The 19,538-nt window shown below is 39.0% G+C and overlaps 1 protein-coding gene across 1 annotated transcript; it reads right to left on the reverse strand.

Annotated features, from left to right (window-relative positions):
* Nucleotides 1-952: 952 nt before the first annotated feature.
* On the reverse strand, nt 953-19,000 carry LOC145478368 (proprotein convertase subtilisin/kexin type 6-like). The gene is made up of 18 exons (XM_081456378.1): nt 17,239-19,000; nt 16,966-17,070; nt 16,771-16,866; nt 15,067-15,169; nt 14,565-14,602; nt 14,094-14,170; nt 13,621-13,709; nt 12,517-12,689; nt 11,771-11,983; nt 11,258-11,358; nt 10,544-10,765; nt 9,796-10,088; nt 8,055-8,245; nt 6,629-7,265; nt 5,980-6,304; nt 5,479-5,696; nt 3,762-4,454; nt 953-2,981 (listed from the first exon to the last, which is right to left on the reverse strand). The coding sequence occupies exons 1-18, from the start codon at nt 17,419-17,421 to the stop codon at nt 1,960-1,962; spliced, it is 4,779 nt and encodes a 1,592-aa protein (XP_081312504.1). The 5' UTR covers nt 17,422-19,000; the 3' UTR covers nt 953-1,959.
* Nucleotides 19,001-19,538: the final 538 nt, after the last annotated feature.

Consider the following 19,538-nt stretch of genomic DNA (forward strand, 5'->3'; position numbering starts at 1 on the left):
GATAGTGGTGAAACCCTTCACAGTTTTCGTTCCGGACGTGCCATTACCTCAGCCTTGTCGGGCTCTCCACTGGAAGATGTTATGTCTCATGTTGGTTGGACGAACTGAAAAACTGCCTTGTGTTACCTTAAGTTAGCCGACGTCTTCCGGGCTGGGGCCCCTCTGACCTGCTTACTTCAAATTCCTATTCGCCTCATTCTCAGGAAGCCTCCCGCGTTTATGGTGATTTTAATGACTTAAAGAATTTCGTCACCGCGTTTCCTGCTGCATCCTCTTCCAAACGTCTACTTCCTTCTTAAGTTCTATTTTATTTTTCTTCCCCTTTGCTTTTTCCGTCCCTTTTGAAGTTCTTATAGTTTTGGGTTTTAGCTTTGGGGATTTTCTTTTGAGACTGGGTATGTTTGGTGGTTTGTATATTCTATAATACCGTGTGTTCTAGTATTATTCCCGTGTGGCCGCCAGACCTCCATACCTTAGTAGGAGGGTGGGTGAGATCGGTGTAAATAGGTTACCATTTACAGCGGTCTTACCCAAGCGAGTATAAGAGGTATCGCCAACATCAATTCATTATCATTTCGATAGAAGGCTCTAGCATTTTTTGTAAGGCGTCTTCTATCCCCCTCTACACTCTCTTACCTGTCCTCCTTTCCAATAGCCGCCATCGGATCACCTTTGTCCTCCCTCTCCTCCCAATTTGTCACTGTACTTACTGTTCTGTATATCTTCATCTGAAGGTCGCCGCTAAACCTCCATACCTTAGTAGGAGTGCGGTTAAGATCGGCGTCATCAAGCACCCTCGTTCCCAGGGTCTCTCCCTAACTGATCAGCAAGACGCTCATGACCCTGCAAATTGTGCGAAATCACCAATCCGGAGTAATATTTTAAACCGTACTTTTAAAATTAACTATCAAAGCTCGTAAAATTAAGTCTTAAAAGTATACCAAACAATAAATTATACAAAAATATTTTTATTTCTCTTGAATAATCCAAGAAAACTTTATAATTGTTACTACTATGTCGTTGCAGTAATAATAATTTTATTATTATCTCCATAATTATCGATTTGTCTGGGTGTTTGGTGATTACTTGGCGCTCCAAAAAAACCATTGTTGGTAAGAAATGGTGTTTTGATGTACGGATAATGATGGTCGCGATCGCAACACTGCAAACATTCTTCTTTTGATTAAAACTAACTAAATAATTTACTGACGTAAAAACTAAGAGATTAAGACTAATTTTTGATTTTTGAAATAATATTCATTGAGACTTTCGTCACCATCATAAGAAATCTTTATGTACTAAAAAATTCCAATTTGTCCCAGTAATAGATTTTATACAGGCCGTAAAGGATTACCCTGGATTAACTTCTACTATCAAAATACTTAGAACATTTCGCTGTCACCAATTCATGTAAAGATGACGCTTGTTAACTACAGTATGCTGTTAAAATTTGGCATTGCGTTAGAAAATGAACTATCAAGACAAACAAAATAGCATTGTTCGCCAAGACTATCAGATTGAATTAATGATAATAATGAGACTGAGGACTTTAAGCATTTGCTCTTTTTAACAATGCTGAAGTTTAATATCAAAATAATTTAAGCCCCAGTAGTGCAATTTTCATTTTCAAAATGAAATGACTTGGTGAATCTGAATTTCTCGTTTTAAAATTCCATAAACTTCCCTTCACCCTCCTTTCCATTAATATAGCAAAACACATTATCACTGACATCCTGCAATGGTTATTCACAACCATAGACATCAGTCTACTTGGAGTTAGGCAACTCAGTATTTTGGAATTGTTCATATAAGTTAATCTTGACTACAGGACATGCCGACTGGCGGCATGTGTATTGTCTATTGAAGTAATATACATAACTTGTGCAAGAGGTCTTGCAGTCCAGTTGGCATGCCACAAATGTTAAACAGGTCTTTTGACAACTGAAGACTAGGATTGCCTTAAAAGGAAGAATCTTCATGCCTGTCGTCTCTACCGTTTAAAAGAAAACTCTCTTCCTCATCGTCCTCCTTGCTGAATGGTTCTACATTGACCTTGGTGTATCTCAGTTGCTTCTTGGATCGAAACTGAAGAACTCCAAACATAACAAGGAACACGACTATTGACACTGACACAGCTGCAATGGCGATGATAGATACCCCGTTCGCTTTAGGATCTTTCAGTACAAATTCCAATGCTTTGTTATTTGGGTACTGAATGGAGCGATGTTTATCTCTAGCTACTGATCTACATTCACTTCCGCATGGATTACAAGATCTTGTGCGTTCATCGATAGAATGATTAGGTGAACACTGTACAACGCACATTCTGCCCTCAAGGTAAAGTGGATTCTTACACATGAGACAGCTATCCATAGACGGGCCATAACATAAATGACAGACTGGATGACACGGCTGGCACTGATGAATGCCGTCCTTATCAGTGACATAAGTCCGATCAGGACAGACATTTACACAAGTAAAATTGTAGAACGCTTTGCCCTCGGGACAGTTGAGGCAGTTAGAGCTGCCTGGACCATTGCAACTTTTGCAATTTGGATGACACTCGCTGCATTTTCCTTCGGTTGAAAATTGTCCTTGTGGACAAACTGAGCTACATCTGCCTGTGCTTCTATTTTGAACCAAGTCTTCTGCACATGATAAACAACTGTCTGCACCAGCTCCTGAGCACGTTTGACATGTCGGGTGACATCTCTCACAGAGCCCTGTCACCTGATTGGCAAATGTTCCAGTGGGACATTCCTTCTTACATGAAAATCCAACAAGACTTGTATCAGGTTCCCTGCACGCAATACAGTCATTTGCTGTGGGTCCAATACACCTCGCACAGGAAGAGTGACATTGTATACACTTTTGATTATCACTATCTAACACCCAACCATGCTGAGGACACTCTCTGATACAGTAGTGCTTGTATAGTACAAATGGTGATACACATCTAGTGCAATTTCTGAGACCATTTCCTGCAATACAATTCAATAAGAATTAGGAAAAATGCATGATCCCCTTTAAAGGCAAAATTGAAGTGAATTTTGCTGTTGAACTCGCCCAAATTAATTTCCCAGACTAGAGGTCAATGAAAAACGTTTGCGGTATAAAACGGGTTGTTAGAACTTTCCACAATTACTTGCGTTAGCCCCCATTTAATTAATGTTTCCTTGAATATGGTTAAGGTCCGTTCAATGGATGAAGAGTGTGGACAGTGGAAGGTAAGTATGAAGCCTGGAAGGTATAAGAGTTAAAAGTGAAAATGAAGTTGTTACAAAACGTATGGTAGGTAAATTCTGCATAAGAGCCAAGTGGCCCATCGGGCCGGAGCTTATCCCGGATGCGACTAGGAGTATTTCTACTCCCCCCTGGATGGGATGTTGGTCCAACGCAGGGTTACCTCCAGCATTAAATTCGCCGGTACCCCTCTAAACATCTGGGTGGAGAGAGGCACTGTGAGAGTAAAGTGTCTTGCCCAGAAACACAACATAGTGTCCCGGGCCAGGGCTTGAACCCGGACCGCTCGATTCGGAGACGGGCGCTCTAACCATGAGGAAACCGCGCCTCCCACAAAAGGTATGTAGGGTCGTAAATTTTAGCTAGAAAGTGGAGGATGTCAGAAGATAAAGACACCAAAAATGGCGGTTTTAGCGGAACTACGAGGGCGCAAGGAATTTGACCGCTGTGGACATTTACAGCAGGTTCTATGTTACTAAATCAACTCTATAAAAGATGTGAGACATTATAAAACCCACCTCCTTTGCAGGTTGAACAGTAATAGTCACATGGCTGACAACTGTTCGCTTCCTTGTCAAAGAAGTAGTCTGAAGGACAAGATGCCAAACATCTTGAGTTCACCATAACAGATTTGGTGTCACATCCTGTACAATCATTAGCAGTGGGTCCAGAGCACGATTTGCAAGAAGAATGACAGGGCGCGCAACTCTTTGTATTTTGCAGCAAAAATGTTCCCACTGGGCAAATGCTGACACATTTGCCACGACTCAACACTTCATGCTCTTGGCACTGGATGCAGTTACTGGAGGACAGAGCGCATTCCTTACACATACCATCACAAGGTTCACAAGAGTTGGCTTTGCTGCGGTAATGACCTGCTGGACATTGTGTTTGACATGAGTTGCCCACAAGCAATAACCCCGGTCCACACGACAAACATTCTGCGTTGTTCTTACATTTCTTACACCCAGGAGAACAAGACTTGCAGTGTGTTGTTTCCAAATCACCAAAATAACCATCAGGACACTCGTAAGTACACTGCTTTGTTTGTAGGTCAAGAAATTTGATTTCACTACAGCTAAGGCAGTCTTTTTCAGTTGGACCATTGCATACAAGGCACACAGGATGGCAGCTCTGACAGCCCTCACTGCCATTAAACTTGCCACTTGGACAAGATGCTTTACATCCTGAGCCATTGAGCGACCAGCCGGCTGGAAAGAAAACACGACTTAAGTTCACACTGCATCATATTTTAATTAACAGCAACAGATTTGTTGATAGATTGCGAGCAGTCTCTTTCTTTCCCTAGCGTGCGAGAAGTTAAGTATCTAGCGTGCGAAGATGTGAGAGCGATCTAGTCACGAGAAGGGCCGGTGCGGAGCCCTATTCCGGAGCCCCATTCCCTCCTCGTTTCTTTTCCTGATTTGCACAATAGTAACTAAGATCCGCGCGCGGACGATTTCAGGAACAAAACCCGACTCCTCGTAGTCTAATACCCTGTTCACAACTGTAAACAAGTTTGTGAGTGGTTTAACTAAACAAGGTTAAAATTAGCACCTCATATCGTGCACACCCCACAACTTAACCTGATGAAACTTGTTTGATTAAAATATGGTAGCAAGGTAGTTTGAAAGCGGAACCGACAAATTACAAAAAGCTAAACCTGATTTAATAAATCTAGTTTAGTTGGTGTGAATGGCGTATAATTTGTTGATGGAATTAGCTTTTGCTTGCAGCTGGAAGACATATAGACTGTGAAGGCTGGACCAACGTTATTTGATTTTTCTCATCCTGAAGGCTTTGAAGTCCTGAAAATCCCTTTAAGTTTGGGTAGGTCCAGAAGTACAAACTGATATATTTTTCTAAAATTGCTTTAAGTCATTATCGATCACCAAAAAAGGCATTCAAAAGGTAAAGTACAATTTCAAATATCAACTTTTTAAATTAAGCAGTTGCTTCTAATCCGTTTGTGGCTTTTGCACAAAATCAGTGTGTTATTTTTTTGTTGAACAATTTTGCATAACATGTCTTAGCCAGCACTCTGAGTTTAAAGCAAGTACGGTACTAGTTATATCATTTTTAAAAATCTCCCTTGGCACTCTTCAGAAGTCTTTTTGGAAATAATTATTATTGTCCTACGACGTGTTGAAACACTACACAAGTGTTGTACAAGTTCCGTACATGATTCATAGTCTGTCATATTTATACCCTGCATTATGAAATAAAAATAAATACCTTTACAAGAATGGCAGTCACTAGTAGATGGTCCACTGCATGATTCACACGTTGCGTGACACGACTGACAACTATGAGTAACCTGGCTGTGAAACATTCCAGTTGGACATTTGGTGACACATGATGAACCAGAAAGGAGCCTTGGAAGAGAGCACGAGAGGCACTGATCACTGCCTTCACCGAAGCATGTCTGGCACGTAGAATTACATGGGACACAACTGTGTGACAAGAGGAACAACATGCTTTTAAATTAATGGTTGCATAAAAGGTATGTCGACTATTAAGTAGCAACATCACAACATCAAGAGATTTCCTTCAAAATAAGCTTGACAGCGAAATAACTGCTTGTTAACTCTTAAAGGTAGCTTTTATTGCATAACTTTGATGTACAAATTAAGTAATGTCCTCTTTAAGTAATTAGCTAGCTACTGAACGGCCGGTTGTTCACTACACTGAACAATCCAGTCACTACCAACATACACAAAACATTCCCATTCTGACCTGTTGGAATGCCTGGGGAAGGTTCCTTCAGGGCAGCGCATCAGACACTGAGATTTGTGCATGACGAATCCTTCTGAACAACCAACGCACTTCAGACCAGAGGTAAGACTACAAGAGGCACATCCAACTTGGCAATTTTCACATCTCCCAGACGTGGTATTTGCATATGAACCTGCAGGGCACTGTTGGGCAGAAAAGCATTGATGCATGTGAAGGAATCTGCCCACTGGACAGCTGGTGCATTTAGTAGGCTCAACAGGGTCGCAATGTTTGCATGATGACTGGCAACGAGCACATGTTCCATTAGATGATTCACCAAACTGACCTGATAAAGGGAAAAACAGGATATGTAAATTGCCTGCATCAACTTATAAACCATGCTACAATAATTCCTACTATCCTTCCTTGAAACTTCAAGTTTTGCAGTGCCTCTCTCCACTTAGTCATACGCAAGTTCTGCCAAACTGTTGGAGTAGCCTGTCAATATGCTTGGAGTACAATCTGTGATGGAATAACAAAGTTCTGCAACCCCATCTCTGCCAGTTACTACTACACCAGTAGTCATGTAATACATTGGGAACCAAAGTTCCTAGTTGCAGGCATTCAAACGTCTCTTGAACAGGCACTTCTAAACCATAATAAAACTTACCTTCAGGGCAATTTGCAACACATGTACCAACTGGAGCACCAAGTCTAAACGATCCCTTAGCACAGGACACACATTCAGAAGTTGAAGGACCAGCACAGCTGCTGCAAGCGGAATCACAAGGCTTGCATTCTTTGAGGTCTTTGTCTCCAAAGAAACCACTTGGACAAGAAGCCTTACATTCACCACCATGCAGAAATAATACTTGGTGTACATCTTTAGTACCACATTCTGTGCAGGAGCTTTCACTACCACCATGGCATTTATGACAAGAAGGATGACAAGGTCCGCATTGTCCATCAGCCTCTAAATACTGTCCATCAGTACATTTGGCTATACACTTTCCCAGAAAGTGTCTATAGTCTGAAGTGCAGGAGCTGCAGGATGTTGCATTACCAGCACACGTTAGACATGACTTGTCACACTTTCCACACATCACAACAGAATCTTGCACATGTTTGTAGAAGCCATCAGGACAAAAGTTCACACAGCTTCCATTGTGTACAATAAGGGGTGAGTGACAAGACAGACAGTCAGATGTGTTGGGGCCATGACAAGTTGCACACACAGGACTGCAAGGTCTGCAAAGCTTTGCATTGGTATCTCTGAACTCTGTGTTTGTGCAGTCAGCAACACATTCCTATACATTATGATAATATTTCATGTCAGTTACATCATTGAAGCAAATAAATATATTTTCTCTAACCAAGATAATTAGCATTATAATGTATTAACTTTCCATAAGCCACAGATAGCACTGTTTCATGGAATGCAGCGTTCAGCAGCTATACAAATTTATTGGAACAAAAGAAAGTGTTTACATAACAAAAGATTTCAACTCCCACAGAATTGGTTTGGGACACCAACATGGCTGCTGTGGTGTCATGTGAAAACACTCTATAGCTCATTTAAGATACTGCCTGAGTTATAAAAGGTCAGTAACATGACCAGGTAGAAGTTGCAAATGTTTCCCTAAAGTGAAAAAAATAATAAGACTACACATCTGTGAGATGCCTTGCTCTAATTCATCACTGCAGGAGTTCCACTCAATAGAAAAGCTAGTAACATACATGTAAATTTGCAGTCAATTTGATAGAGATATACTAGTTGTGCAACAGGTGGAATACAATGAAATGTCCCATCAGCAACTTAATATATTATATTTTTGGTATACACATAAGCCTTTTAGGACTGAGTGTGTGTACAAAGAAAATACAAGTGACAAGTGGGATATTCAATGGTATACCAGGAGAGCCTTTACATAACTATTTTATACCATGCCATATAAGAATATACAGTGGTCAACACAGTCACTGCAATGCACAACGGGAGCTATCAGGTTTAAGAGCTTTCCTGTAATCTGATTAGCTGTTTTTTTTTCTATAGGATGGTATAAAATGATATATACTTAGTGCTATAGTGTTCTTACATTGTTGGTACTTCTTCTGAAGTGTTTACACTCATTGCACTCATCTGCTTTTGGTCCAGTACATCCATTCTGACATTCCAAGTTACAGGCAGGAACTGGTTCCTTTGTGGAATCATTAGGTTGAGCTGGCTGTGATGTTCCATATGCAACCAAATACCAATCTTTGAGCATTCCACTATTCCGAGAGGCACCTGGAGAAAAAAATCCCACAACCTCATGTGCTTGTAATTTTTCAGAGATTCCAATCTTAAAGTGTTAAAAACACTGGCATGAATATTGGTATTCCAGCTAATTTCACCACATACTTATATTTTTTATTTGAGTGTACATTTCTTGTTAAGTTCATATATATCTCGATGAAGTTTACAGTTTAAGTGGGTCATGTGATCAATCATAAGCCAAGTGTTCATCACTTTGAATGAAGAAAACTTCTTTATTTCTAGACTGAACAGTTTAAATCTGTATCCACTGGTTTATCAAAGAGAATTCAGATTCCTTCCATTATAAGCTTAGGGCCATTATTGGGAACAAATGGGTCAATATTTCAGTGGACCTATCTCAGAATCACAAATAAATTTAGCTATTTAATGGCATGGTCTTTGTAAATGTCCATAAGAGAATGAAACAATGAAATCTCAACTTGTTCATTGTGATGCTAAAATGACTATGAGCTCAAACGTTTAGCAGTTTTGCGTGCTTGCAGGTTTAAGAAGAATTATATGCTGCACTATAGGGTTGTTGGTTGGTTTAGAAAATACATGAAAAGAAAAGCTGCATAAGTGTCACTTGCTGAGATGTATCCCCAGCAGAGTGCATAGTGTAGGGTTAGAATATTGTTGTAGCTGTTTAAAAGAAACCCTTCAAATGGTCTGCAGGTTTGAAATGTACAAATTATTTTCGATGTAACTGAGAGGAGCTGAAAGCAATCTTCAAGCAGGAGAGCTGAAAAGTTAACTTGATACAAAAATGGACTTGTAACCTGAATTCTTTGATTGAAATATCTTCAATTCTTCCATCCAGGGAGGTTCCTATGCGTGGCGCTATTGTCTTTTGTTTTTGCCTGAGTGATTTTACACGTTGAGGCTTTGATAGTACAACGCGGAAAACTATTTTCGATAAAGATCTTATTTCAATACACTGATAACCCAGAAAGAGAGCTCACACTCCGAAATGTACAGCTGACGAGACAGTGAATGCAATGGTTTTTCCAAGAACTGCATGGTGGATTTCACAGTCAGCTGCATTAATGACAACCGAAAGCTGTGTAAAAATAGAAATACACACAGACAACAGGAGCAGAATTTATTTTTTTAAAAAAAGTGTCAAAATCTTTTATTTTACGATTTTAAACAACAACCGTAAAAATGATATTTTGTGTGGCCGTACGTTCACAGTGGAAAACAGTCAATCTAATGAGTTTATCACGCTTATAAATGTGTCATCCAAAGTAAAGTAACAATATTTTCTAATGTGAAAGTGCTTAAATGGCTTGAGCTTGACAATTTATTAACACCGACACCATAGTCCCATAAGCATCACAACAAAGAAGTCGAGATTTCATTGTTCTGAATTGGAGATTTGATTGGCTGGATTTGAAAAAGGCTGGAATCTATTATTTCAGTTCTGCCATCTGATTGGTTATCATTGTCTGGTTGGTTCTGGTTGTGTCCTGTGCTAAGGGATCTTTCAGGCTATTGCAATAATTGTAAATACTTAATAAGCTTTACAAAGCTTTGTTTACCATGGTTTTCAATCTCCAGTGTCCAAGTTCCTTTTGGGTCTTCACCCCAAGTATGAGTTGACATGAATTCCCAATTTGTAAAGCCACTGCTTGAGTAGTCTTCTTTACGTTGGGGCAGCAAAATTGCAACTGTACCTTGAGGAGAAATCAGCTTGATGCTGAGGTCACCACGTCGTGTAAAAGTCAGTGTTGTGACTACCTGGACATGCTCCAAGTATCGCACATAGTCACTCTTATCTGAACAAGCTGTAAATGGTATAGTCACCTTCAAAGTGCCTGTCCCAGGGATAGGCCTAAGGAAAAAAAAGAGTTAGGTTGAAGAACAGATAAACTTTAAAAAAATAGAGCGAGCCTCTCCCCATGCAGGGCTGCTGAATCCAATAGCCTCCCTCACTTTGGATTCCAGCTCAAGTTACAGCTACTGTTCACCCACGTCTGAAATCTCAGACCTGTTTTTGGCACTGGGATATCTGTGAGGGCACTATAGAGAGACTGAATTGATGACTTCCTATCTCAGCCACCAACCAACTATATCTCCAAGTTGGTCAGGCAAACAACCCAGACAATCCCAGTTATCCTACATGTATCCACTTGTAGTGCACAAGCTAGCTAGTTGGTGAGTCTTTGGAGTGGAACACTACAAAATAAAAACCAGGTTAGAACAGTCAGACTTTTCAAAAGAAGGTTCCAGTATGCGTTACCAACTCATCATTTTAGAAATTTATTTTAATTTAAATAGTATGATCACCTTTGCTGTGCCTCTGGTATTTCACGACAGACATGCTGTGGTGGTACAGTTTTCCACTTCCTTGCAAGGTTGACAAGTGCCAATGCATCAAGCAAGCCATAACCAAACTTGTGGCTGACCTTTCTACCGACTCCATTGATAACAAAGTCATCAGATTTTAACTTGGCATTGGATGAGGTACGAACAACAAGATGCTGCATATCCCTCCAGGTCAAGTTACGACTAAAGGAAAAAAAAAGTATGAAACAAAACAGTGTAGGTTAGTCAAAGTACAAGAACAGAAAGTATTAACACACCAATGACTTGCAAATCATTAGAAAGAGCTGGTATCAGTATAGGTGATATATAAATGGTAACTATGCTTACTCTCATCTCATCATGTGTACATTGATGTGGTTCTAGGAAAACATCTTTTATACCCACACCAACAATGGCAACAGAATGAGATCGGGATGGACATTTTCATACATTCCCTGTATTTTTCTCCCCCCTGACCTTGACTCAGCACCATTGTTTGTTGGAATATGGGGAGGGTCTATTAACCCCTGCCAAAGTAAAATCATAATGAAGTATATGATACGTGTAACTAACAAAGTATATGGATGCAAGCATACAGACAAAAGTATGTCCCACATTTTGATGAACATTCTTTGGAAAAAAATTCAGCTCAGAGGAGAATGCCCAATTTAAGGTAAGGTAAACTCTGATACTTACTTAACCTCCAAAGCAAGAGCTAATATTCCTGCTGCAAGAGGTGCTGAAGCAGATGTACCTGTATGTGAATTTGTGCATCGTCCATGAAGGTCTGTGGTAACCTTAAACAAGTAAACAAATAACAGTTCTATTTATGAACAGTCTTCTGTTAAAAGGCAAGTAGTGCCATGTGTGTTATCTGCCTCAAAAATATGCAACCTGGATGTTTGTTGATGACTCAAAGATCATAGCTTTCCTCAAGCTTCACTCTTGAAGAAACTGTTTGCTTACTGGAACTGACAATGATCTACAGACAGTAGGTCATCATTTTTTCCAAAATCTTTAGGTAATGCCTTTGTACTAAAGTTTGAGCTCATGATAACCAAAAATTAAACTATGAAAGTTATGATGTTTTCGAGATTTTTGCATAATAAGAAAACACCCAGAGAAACGTCTTAACATTCAAAAGCAACACAATTTTAAAACCTTATTCAAATATATATATTGCAAGCAACCAAACTACCAAGTACTTACAATTTTTCTCATTTCATAATTTCCACTGCTAAAGGTAGTAGCAAGAGTTGATGAGCAGTATTCTGAATACCATGGAGACGTTCCATGTTCTGTTGCAGAACTGATTGACAGGGTGTAAACACTGTTTGTGTAGCCATCACACGCGCAGCTGTCATGACCTCTTCCTCCATTCCCAGAAGCCCACACAAAAATGGAGCCTAATCCACCACGACCCTAATCAAATGAGATGAAAATGATAAGCTACATTCTCGAACTTTTTCCATGAATGAAAATTGAACTTACCCCAGTAAGCTCCACCTCTTGGAGGACTGAGGGTATTTCAGAGACATAACTCACTACGGGTGTATTTCCTAAGGGCTTGCAGCATTAAGACTGCATGAGCAGATTAGTAATTATTATACATTTATTAAGTCAAATATCAATTCATATTATTTATTGTTTTAATGTTTTGTTAGTACTGCCAGCATACATGACTGTTACATAAATATAATAAATGTATATTTATTTATTTATTTATTTATTTTCCTACATTTGCACAACTTGTTCTGATCATGTGCCAGACTTAAGTTGAACCTGCTAGTGTCCATCCATGCACTTATCCTCCTATTCATACATTCTCGTCAGACAAACAAAAAAGCATTCAGTCATAAGTTATAACACTGTCATTTATTCACAAGTGAAACCACCTCAGTTCACTTTTACCATAACTGGCAAAGAATTTAGTAACAGAAGATATTTTTGCTTACTTTTTTACAACCATCTTCAAATGCCTTTTTTGCTAATTTAGCCGGTCCATCAACTGTCCTTCCATCATCATCTGGTCCCCAGCTTGAACTATACAAATCAATATGCTGTGGATTGAGACTAAGAGATGAGGCCTCTACTGCATCTGTCACATCACCATCTAGCATTCGCACACCTTGAACGCACAGAATAATGCTATTAGATAACTCATTGCCAAATTACACTCTGTATCATCAACAATAGTATACCAAGCATTGGTTGTTGACAATGTATGTATCAAGTTCCTGACAAAACTTTTACTAGTATTATTTTGTTTTTGATTGGTTCATAATTCTAATAATGTTGCCATAAACACTTAAAGGTGGCTCAAAACAGTTTCCAGCACTTAGATTTTGATGGGTCATTATAACCACTCGTTATATATCACTCGATGCTACAATCATGGTATCTAAAAACTGCCCAATCATTGGTGAAAACGTTGTTATCATTATTTTTTGTGAAACAATAGGCTACCATAGGAACAGTATGACCTGCTAAAAACACCCTTAATTACAGATTTAGGGTCTTATAATTCAAAATCGGCACAGTGAAATTTTTTCATGTTATCAATTTTGATAAACATGGTAAGAAGCAACTTTTGCCAAAGTTTTAAAAAATCTGAACATGGGGAACCACCTTAAAGTTTTGAAAATTTAAGCACAGATTTTTCCAAGACATTTTCATGATTTTATTTCCCTTTTTCTCATTAGTTTTAGTTTTGATTGAGAAGATAATTATCAAACACTCAAAACAGTGCTTGATCACACATCCAAACTCCTTGAGGTTAATCATCAGGCTTTTAGCCAGATGGGCATCCAGGGGTCCTGTGGATAGCCACTTATTACAGAAAATCATTCTATTTTTCTTATGTTGCCTTTTAAATTATTCATTTGAGCAGGTCCTGTAGCACATTTTGGATGCCCACTTTTCAAATCCTGGCTAAAAGCCTGTTCATCATAAATACTCTGCTGCAAATTAACTCTCTTCCTGGTGCTTGGAAATGTGGTCAAACACAATCTTTCATGTTTGAAATATTACTTTAACCAAAATATGGTCATGCAGCTTACCTCCTACTTTTGAGCCTGGTGCCACACCCACCCCACAGACACTGTTGTTTCCTGCTGCAGCTACTTCACCTGCACATCTTGTTCCATGTCTACAGAGAGTAAGAAACAAATAAAATTCTTATTACAAAAATAGACGACTGATCAAGAAAAGAGATGTTTTCGTCTTGCAAAGATTCATCATTTGTCTACTTAACAATGTTTTGATACTGTGAAGAGAACATGTGGCATTGATCATTTTTAGGGAATTGACGGTGAATGGTGCAGATGCACGGTTACATGGAATCTATTAAGTAGTTAGCCAATCGAACTGCCTAATTTGAAATAGACCATGCAAAATTGTCTTAATTTACCATTCTGCTATTACATAATTATGTCTTTGTGACTCACAGGAGTAGAATACTTCACTGTTCAATGGTGTGGGATCATTGATGTTGCACCCTCTGTTTAACCCTTGTGTTGTCAAATCAACTGACCTGTTTTCATCATTCCATGTTGCTCTTGGTGCAGGGTCTGCATCATTACTGTTATAGTCATAACTAGCTGCTGGATCCTTAAAAGCAGAAATAATAGTTCTGTTTCAAGCTCATTCTGCACAATTCAAAATGTACTGACTAACAGGGATATTATAGCTATGTGAAAAAATTAAGACTGTCTTCACATCCAAGTTAAGATGATCACGGCATTAACATTATGCTTTGATACAAATGAAGAACTTGAAGAGATTTTTAAACAAAGGCAAACTTATTGTCTCTAGTTACTTTTAGTTTGCTTTGTCTCAATGAAACCAAGAACTTCTTAATGATAATAATAACAAAATACACCCCCAAATCTTGTACATTCTTGTACTGTACAACTTCATTACAGTGAAATTCAGATGTAACCATAATGTTGGCAAAAATGTTTCGTTAAAATTTTTCGGTAACACAAATCTCTCAAGTACTTACATAATTGGCCTTTAAATCCCTGTGTGTATATTCAATTCCTACAAAAGCAATTAATAGAAAATATCATAAATAAAATACCAAACGTCAGCAGCTTTATATTAATTTATTTTCTGTCTTCACTATGTTTATAAAGGGGTACAGAGTGACTAGTTAAAACAAAAACTGTTGACAAATACAATATCAACAACACTACTGATATAATTGCAAAGAAAAAAATAGCTATTATTTAACTAGAAAACAGATAATTTCCCATGTAGCAAACAGATCCTGATCTTCTGTCTGAGATGAGCTATCCGTTGGATTTTCCCGTTGTTTTAGATGGGAAAATGGGTAGATCGAATTGCAACTGGAGCCAGATTTCCTGGTAACTAGCATATTTTTGTGCAGGAAAATATCTTCAGAACACTTAATTAACAGCAGACTCTAGAGCTTTCATTGAGATATCAATGTATCAAAAAACTGTCTTACAATGAAAATTATTAGACAGTTAAGGAAAACCTACCATCATCCAATATAGAAACAACAACATTCTTCCCAGTAACACCCTGTCCCCAAACTGGAAGGACATTGTGGTCATAGCCTCTAAATATGCTGTCTGTGTTATGCTGAAAAGAAAAAAACTGCATGGCTAAATCCCAATACCAGGAGTGTTTGAGTTTTTATACTTTTTATACCTCTGCACATGTCACACAACAGGTACATTCCAGTCCAGGGTACTAGTTTTCAAAGATTGGATAACGCTATCCACTAGATAGCGATTTATCCAGTGGATAGCATTATCCAGCCTTCGATTTACTGGGCCCTGATTAATCACTATCCAGTGGATAGGTTTTGGCAAAACAAACTACACTATCCACTGTATAGTGATTTATCAGGTGGATGGCATTATCCACCCTTTGAGCAAGTGAGTCCAGAAAGGAAGATTGAAGTAGTATCCTACTGATGGTTATGCATGGTAAGTCAGACCCTCAGGTTAGGGTTTGAGTTTTACTTTGTGGTTTCATAGAACTCAAATTAAAAAATAACAAAAAGTAAGTGCAGATTGTAAAGCTTCTTCCGTTAGCCTGTGATGATTAGGTCGCATTCACTGCACTATCATCCTAACTTAATGCCTTAGAACGAGAACGAGTGGTCCAGGTTCGAGCCCTAGCCGGGCTTGTGTTATGCTCTTGGACAAGGCACTTTACTCTCACAGTCCCTCTCTCCATCCAGGTGTATAAATGAGTACCAGCGAATTTAATGCTGAAGGGTAACCCTGCAATGGACTAGCATCCCATCCAAGAGGGAGTAGAATACTCCTGGTCGCTTCATGCTTATTAAACTGGAGATATGCCCTAGCATAATGGGCCACTTGGGTCATATGCAGACTTAGGGAGACCTTGTTCTGTTAGACAATCAGTGTTGAGTTTTGCCAAATGCTTTTTTTGCTCTTTTTTGAGCCAAGGTTGAACAGTTATAGGAACAAAATGTTTATCTCATTACAAAGAACCAGGCCAGCCTCTTAACAGTGTACAGGCTGTGTTTTTCGTCTGTGACTCATCAGACATGTCATTTATATGAACATCTCCTCTACTCCCTGCAGTAACCCGATAAACAGGGTTTCCGTGCACTCCTACAAGAGGTCAGAGACAGTCCATTCTGCTGATTGACTTTCCAGTTTCCTTGAATTGGTTGATCTCATGTATTTGTACCATCATTGGGCACGAAATAAAGATTGTTGTTGTTGCCAGCTGATCTGCTTGACAAATTGACATGTAAATCGGTCTAACGGGATCTAAACAACTAATTTAATGGCATTTTAACATATAGCTCAACAAAGGGGTGAAGCAATATTATTCACATTGAGTATACATGTAGTTGCTGTATTATATATTGACATCATACATGTTAGAAAAATAATCTCCCTCCGCAATACTTTAAATAGCAATCATTGTAAGCTATAAGAGTTAAATACTGAATCTGGCTTACGCGATGTTTATAATTAATACGCTTATTTTAAAATCGAAAAATCCCGCGTTTTTGAGTCCCAAAAATCAATTAATTAACCTGTCTATTTCGCTCACTTGAGTTGAATAGAGTGAATTACAACACTTCAAAAATGTATTTGACATAGCAGTTCGTCGTCAATTATCCATCGCTTATTCATGGGTTAAAGCACTAGTATTTTCCTTCATCACTCAATATAATTTACCGGTATAATACTTACAAGAAACCACTGTTTATCAAAATCTGGGTCATTGTAGTGAGGATCGAAATCCCTGCGTACGCGTCTCTTTACAATTTGCTGGTCGGCCCAAATAACCTGAAACAAGGAAGAATTGCCAAGATATAGTTACTGAGGGAATAAACTTCCTCAAACTTACATGTATCCGATAACAACAATACTTCATACGATACTTACATTGGGATGTTCGCTCAACTCCGATGTAATATCCACGGCATCGCGTCTCGATCGTTTAGGATGTGTATTATGCTTGAACATATAAAATCCTTCCAAACTTCCAACCTATCGACCAAGGCAAAACATAAATGTTTCTCGTTTAGTGCGCAAACAAAACCGCCCAAACCTCATAGATCTGTCGATAAGTTGAATTCCCTTGCGATACTCGAACCCGCGTATGAAATAACGCAGCAAAATCACGACACGATATATCATAAGACTTTGTTCCCTTACCTGTCCTAACAGTGTAAGACCTCTTTCGGCTGCTATCCTCTCAGCCCCTGTCAGACCGCCATCGACTTGCACAACCCATGTATTGGAATACACTGTGCGAGTTCGACACGTCGCCGAGTTCAACATCATTGCGGCGACCGCGAACAAGATAACGAACATGTAATAGCTAGGACTTGTGGGCATATTAGGACCCAGTTCAGCAACAATTCCGTTAAAAAATAATAAATACAAAAGTCTAACTAAAATGTAAAAGAAAGGATCGGTACCGCCGAGTGCCTAGACCGATCGCGATAGAACAAGTTCACATCATCTTTGCATGGAAATGTATGCCCAGTGTCAATAATGTGCCGAAAGAAAATATCCGTCGATGTGACGTCACAGAAGAGACTCCTACTTCCTTTAGTTTCACCGCGCGCGTGACGCCTTCCTCGCTGAAACGTTCCAAAATAGTTCACGGAACAAGATTTATAGTTTCAGCCCGAACATCCCCTGCAAACTTTGCAAAAGAATCATCAGAATTGAAAAAAGAATGAATCGGTTTAAGCGTAGGACGATGTGTTTACATTGGCGTGCAAGCTGTACTTACACAGCCGTTCGCCTCAGAGTGAAGATGACGTGCGCGCAAACCAAACTCAGTAGCTAGTTCCGCAGAAACCTGAAGATTTGACTGGTTAAATTCTGTGAGGTAGAATAACCGAAATATCTTGAATGTTTGAGGATTTCGAGACCTGGAAACTCGATTCATTTGGCGTGTTGATTTATGTTTTTTGCTGTCATTACCTACTATAGTAATCTGGTTAATTTTCGCCTTTTTGTCCCGAGCGGTTTTCGTCGCGGTTTACCAATCTTTCGATGTCATTTTAAACATTTTAGAAATAAAATATCTTTCAAAACACAGCAAATCACCGATTCCTTCTTTTTAAGTTTCATAACTGGAAAAAAAAAAAAACAGTTTTATCAATTACAGGCATCATTGACCCTTTCCTGCTTCTCCGAGTTCAAGGTCCGAGATTTAGGCTCACTTTTCAAGTTTTATCACTTCCACTTCACAACTGAATTAAAATAGACTGGATGAATTCAAAACGAAAAGAGTAAATTACAATTATAGTTTCGTATTTCTTAGTGCCCGTATCTAATCGATTTACAATGTAATAGGTTGTTTACTACGTAAGTATGTTACAAGATTTGATAGGAGGAGGCCAAGGAGCATTGTAGTTGATAGAGACACTGTATGCTAAAAATTGTTATGACACTGAATAGCTTGACTAGGCGGTATGTTTTTTTGGCCAACACTCAAATAGAACTGTGCAGTATCCCGATCGTGGGAGTCGAGATATTCACTGCTTCTATTTAGTTTCACCTAGTAATGAAGGGAGTCAGTCAAGTAATTTAGTTTGACAGCATGATTCGTCCCCCAGATACTTTTTATTTGTTTCATTGCCGTTAAGAACAATCATTGGGGACAATTAGGAGAGCATAATCACCAGTTCTGTCGCTTGTGTTCGGCTTCTCAAGTCCTCCGTTGCGTAGCCTGCAGTACAGGCGGATTAGCGGGCTCTAGCGCGATACACGAGCCCTCTGTTCTGCAGGCTATCCGTTGCGAAATCGGCCGTACGAATTATTATAGTTGTCCGCTGCCGCGCGTGAAGGATAATTGAAAAAAAATTTTACCAGTTGCCTGAAAAGAAAATTCTGTCAGGAAGGTGCAAGTTGACTCCTGTTTTAAGAGGCTAAAAGACACACAGATCTGAGAAAATAATTAAATTTAGCTCTACTAAATTTTGCACCTGTGGAACAAGCACAGTTTGCAACGTTTTTTGTGTTTATTTACGCACAGTTGAGTTTATTTCACTTTGAGAGGTTTCGACACTTCTCCTTCACCTGGTTGGTAAAAGAGACAGGCACACTACTTCAACGCAGCAGAGAAAGTCATTAAATGTTTATCACTTTTGACACTTCATTAATTTTGCATGCATAATAGATGAAACACCTCTGAAGTGACATCTTGGCAGGTTGGATTGAAATAATAAATCATCGCTGTCAGGAAATGGGTAACAAATGCCTTGCGGTCAGATCAAATATGAAGACCGTTCCCCACCCCCTCCTTCTCTCAGGCACCCCTACAAGTCTGAAAAAATAGTCAAAAACCAGTCTTGAATCGATTGATACAGCTAAATGGTCTGAAAATGAACACCAACACAAAGCAAATTATTAGGTAGCTATAGAGGACAACAGATAGGTCTGAGGTAAAACGACTGGAAACAAAAATAACTTTGATAGTTTTCATATAGATTTAGACA

The sequence above is a fragment of the Orbicella franksi genome, chromosome 1 (genome assembly GCF_964199315.1).
Source record: "Orbicella franksi chromosome 1, jaOrbFran1.1, whole genome shotgun sequence".
Lineage (NCBI taxonomy): Eukaryota > Metazoa > Cnidaria > Anthozoa > Scleractinia > Merulinidae > Orbicella > Orbicella franksi.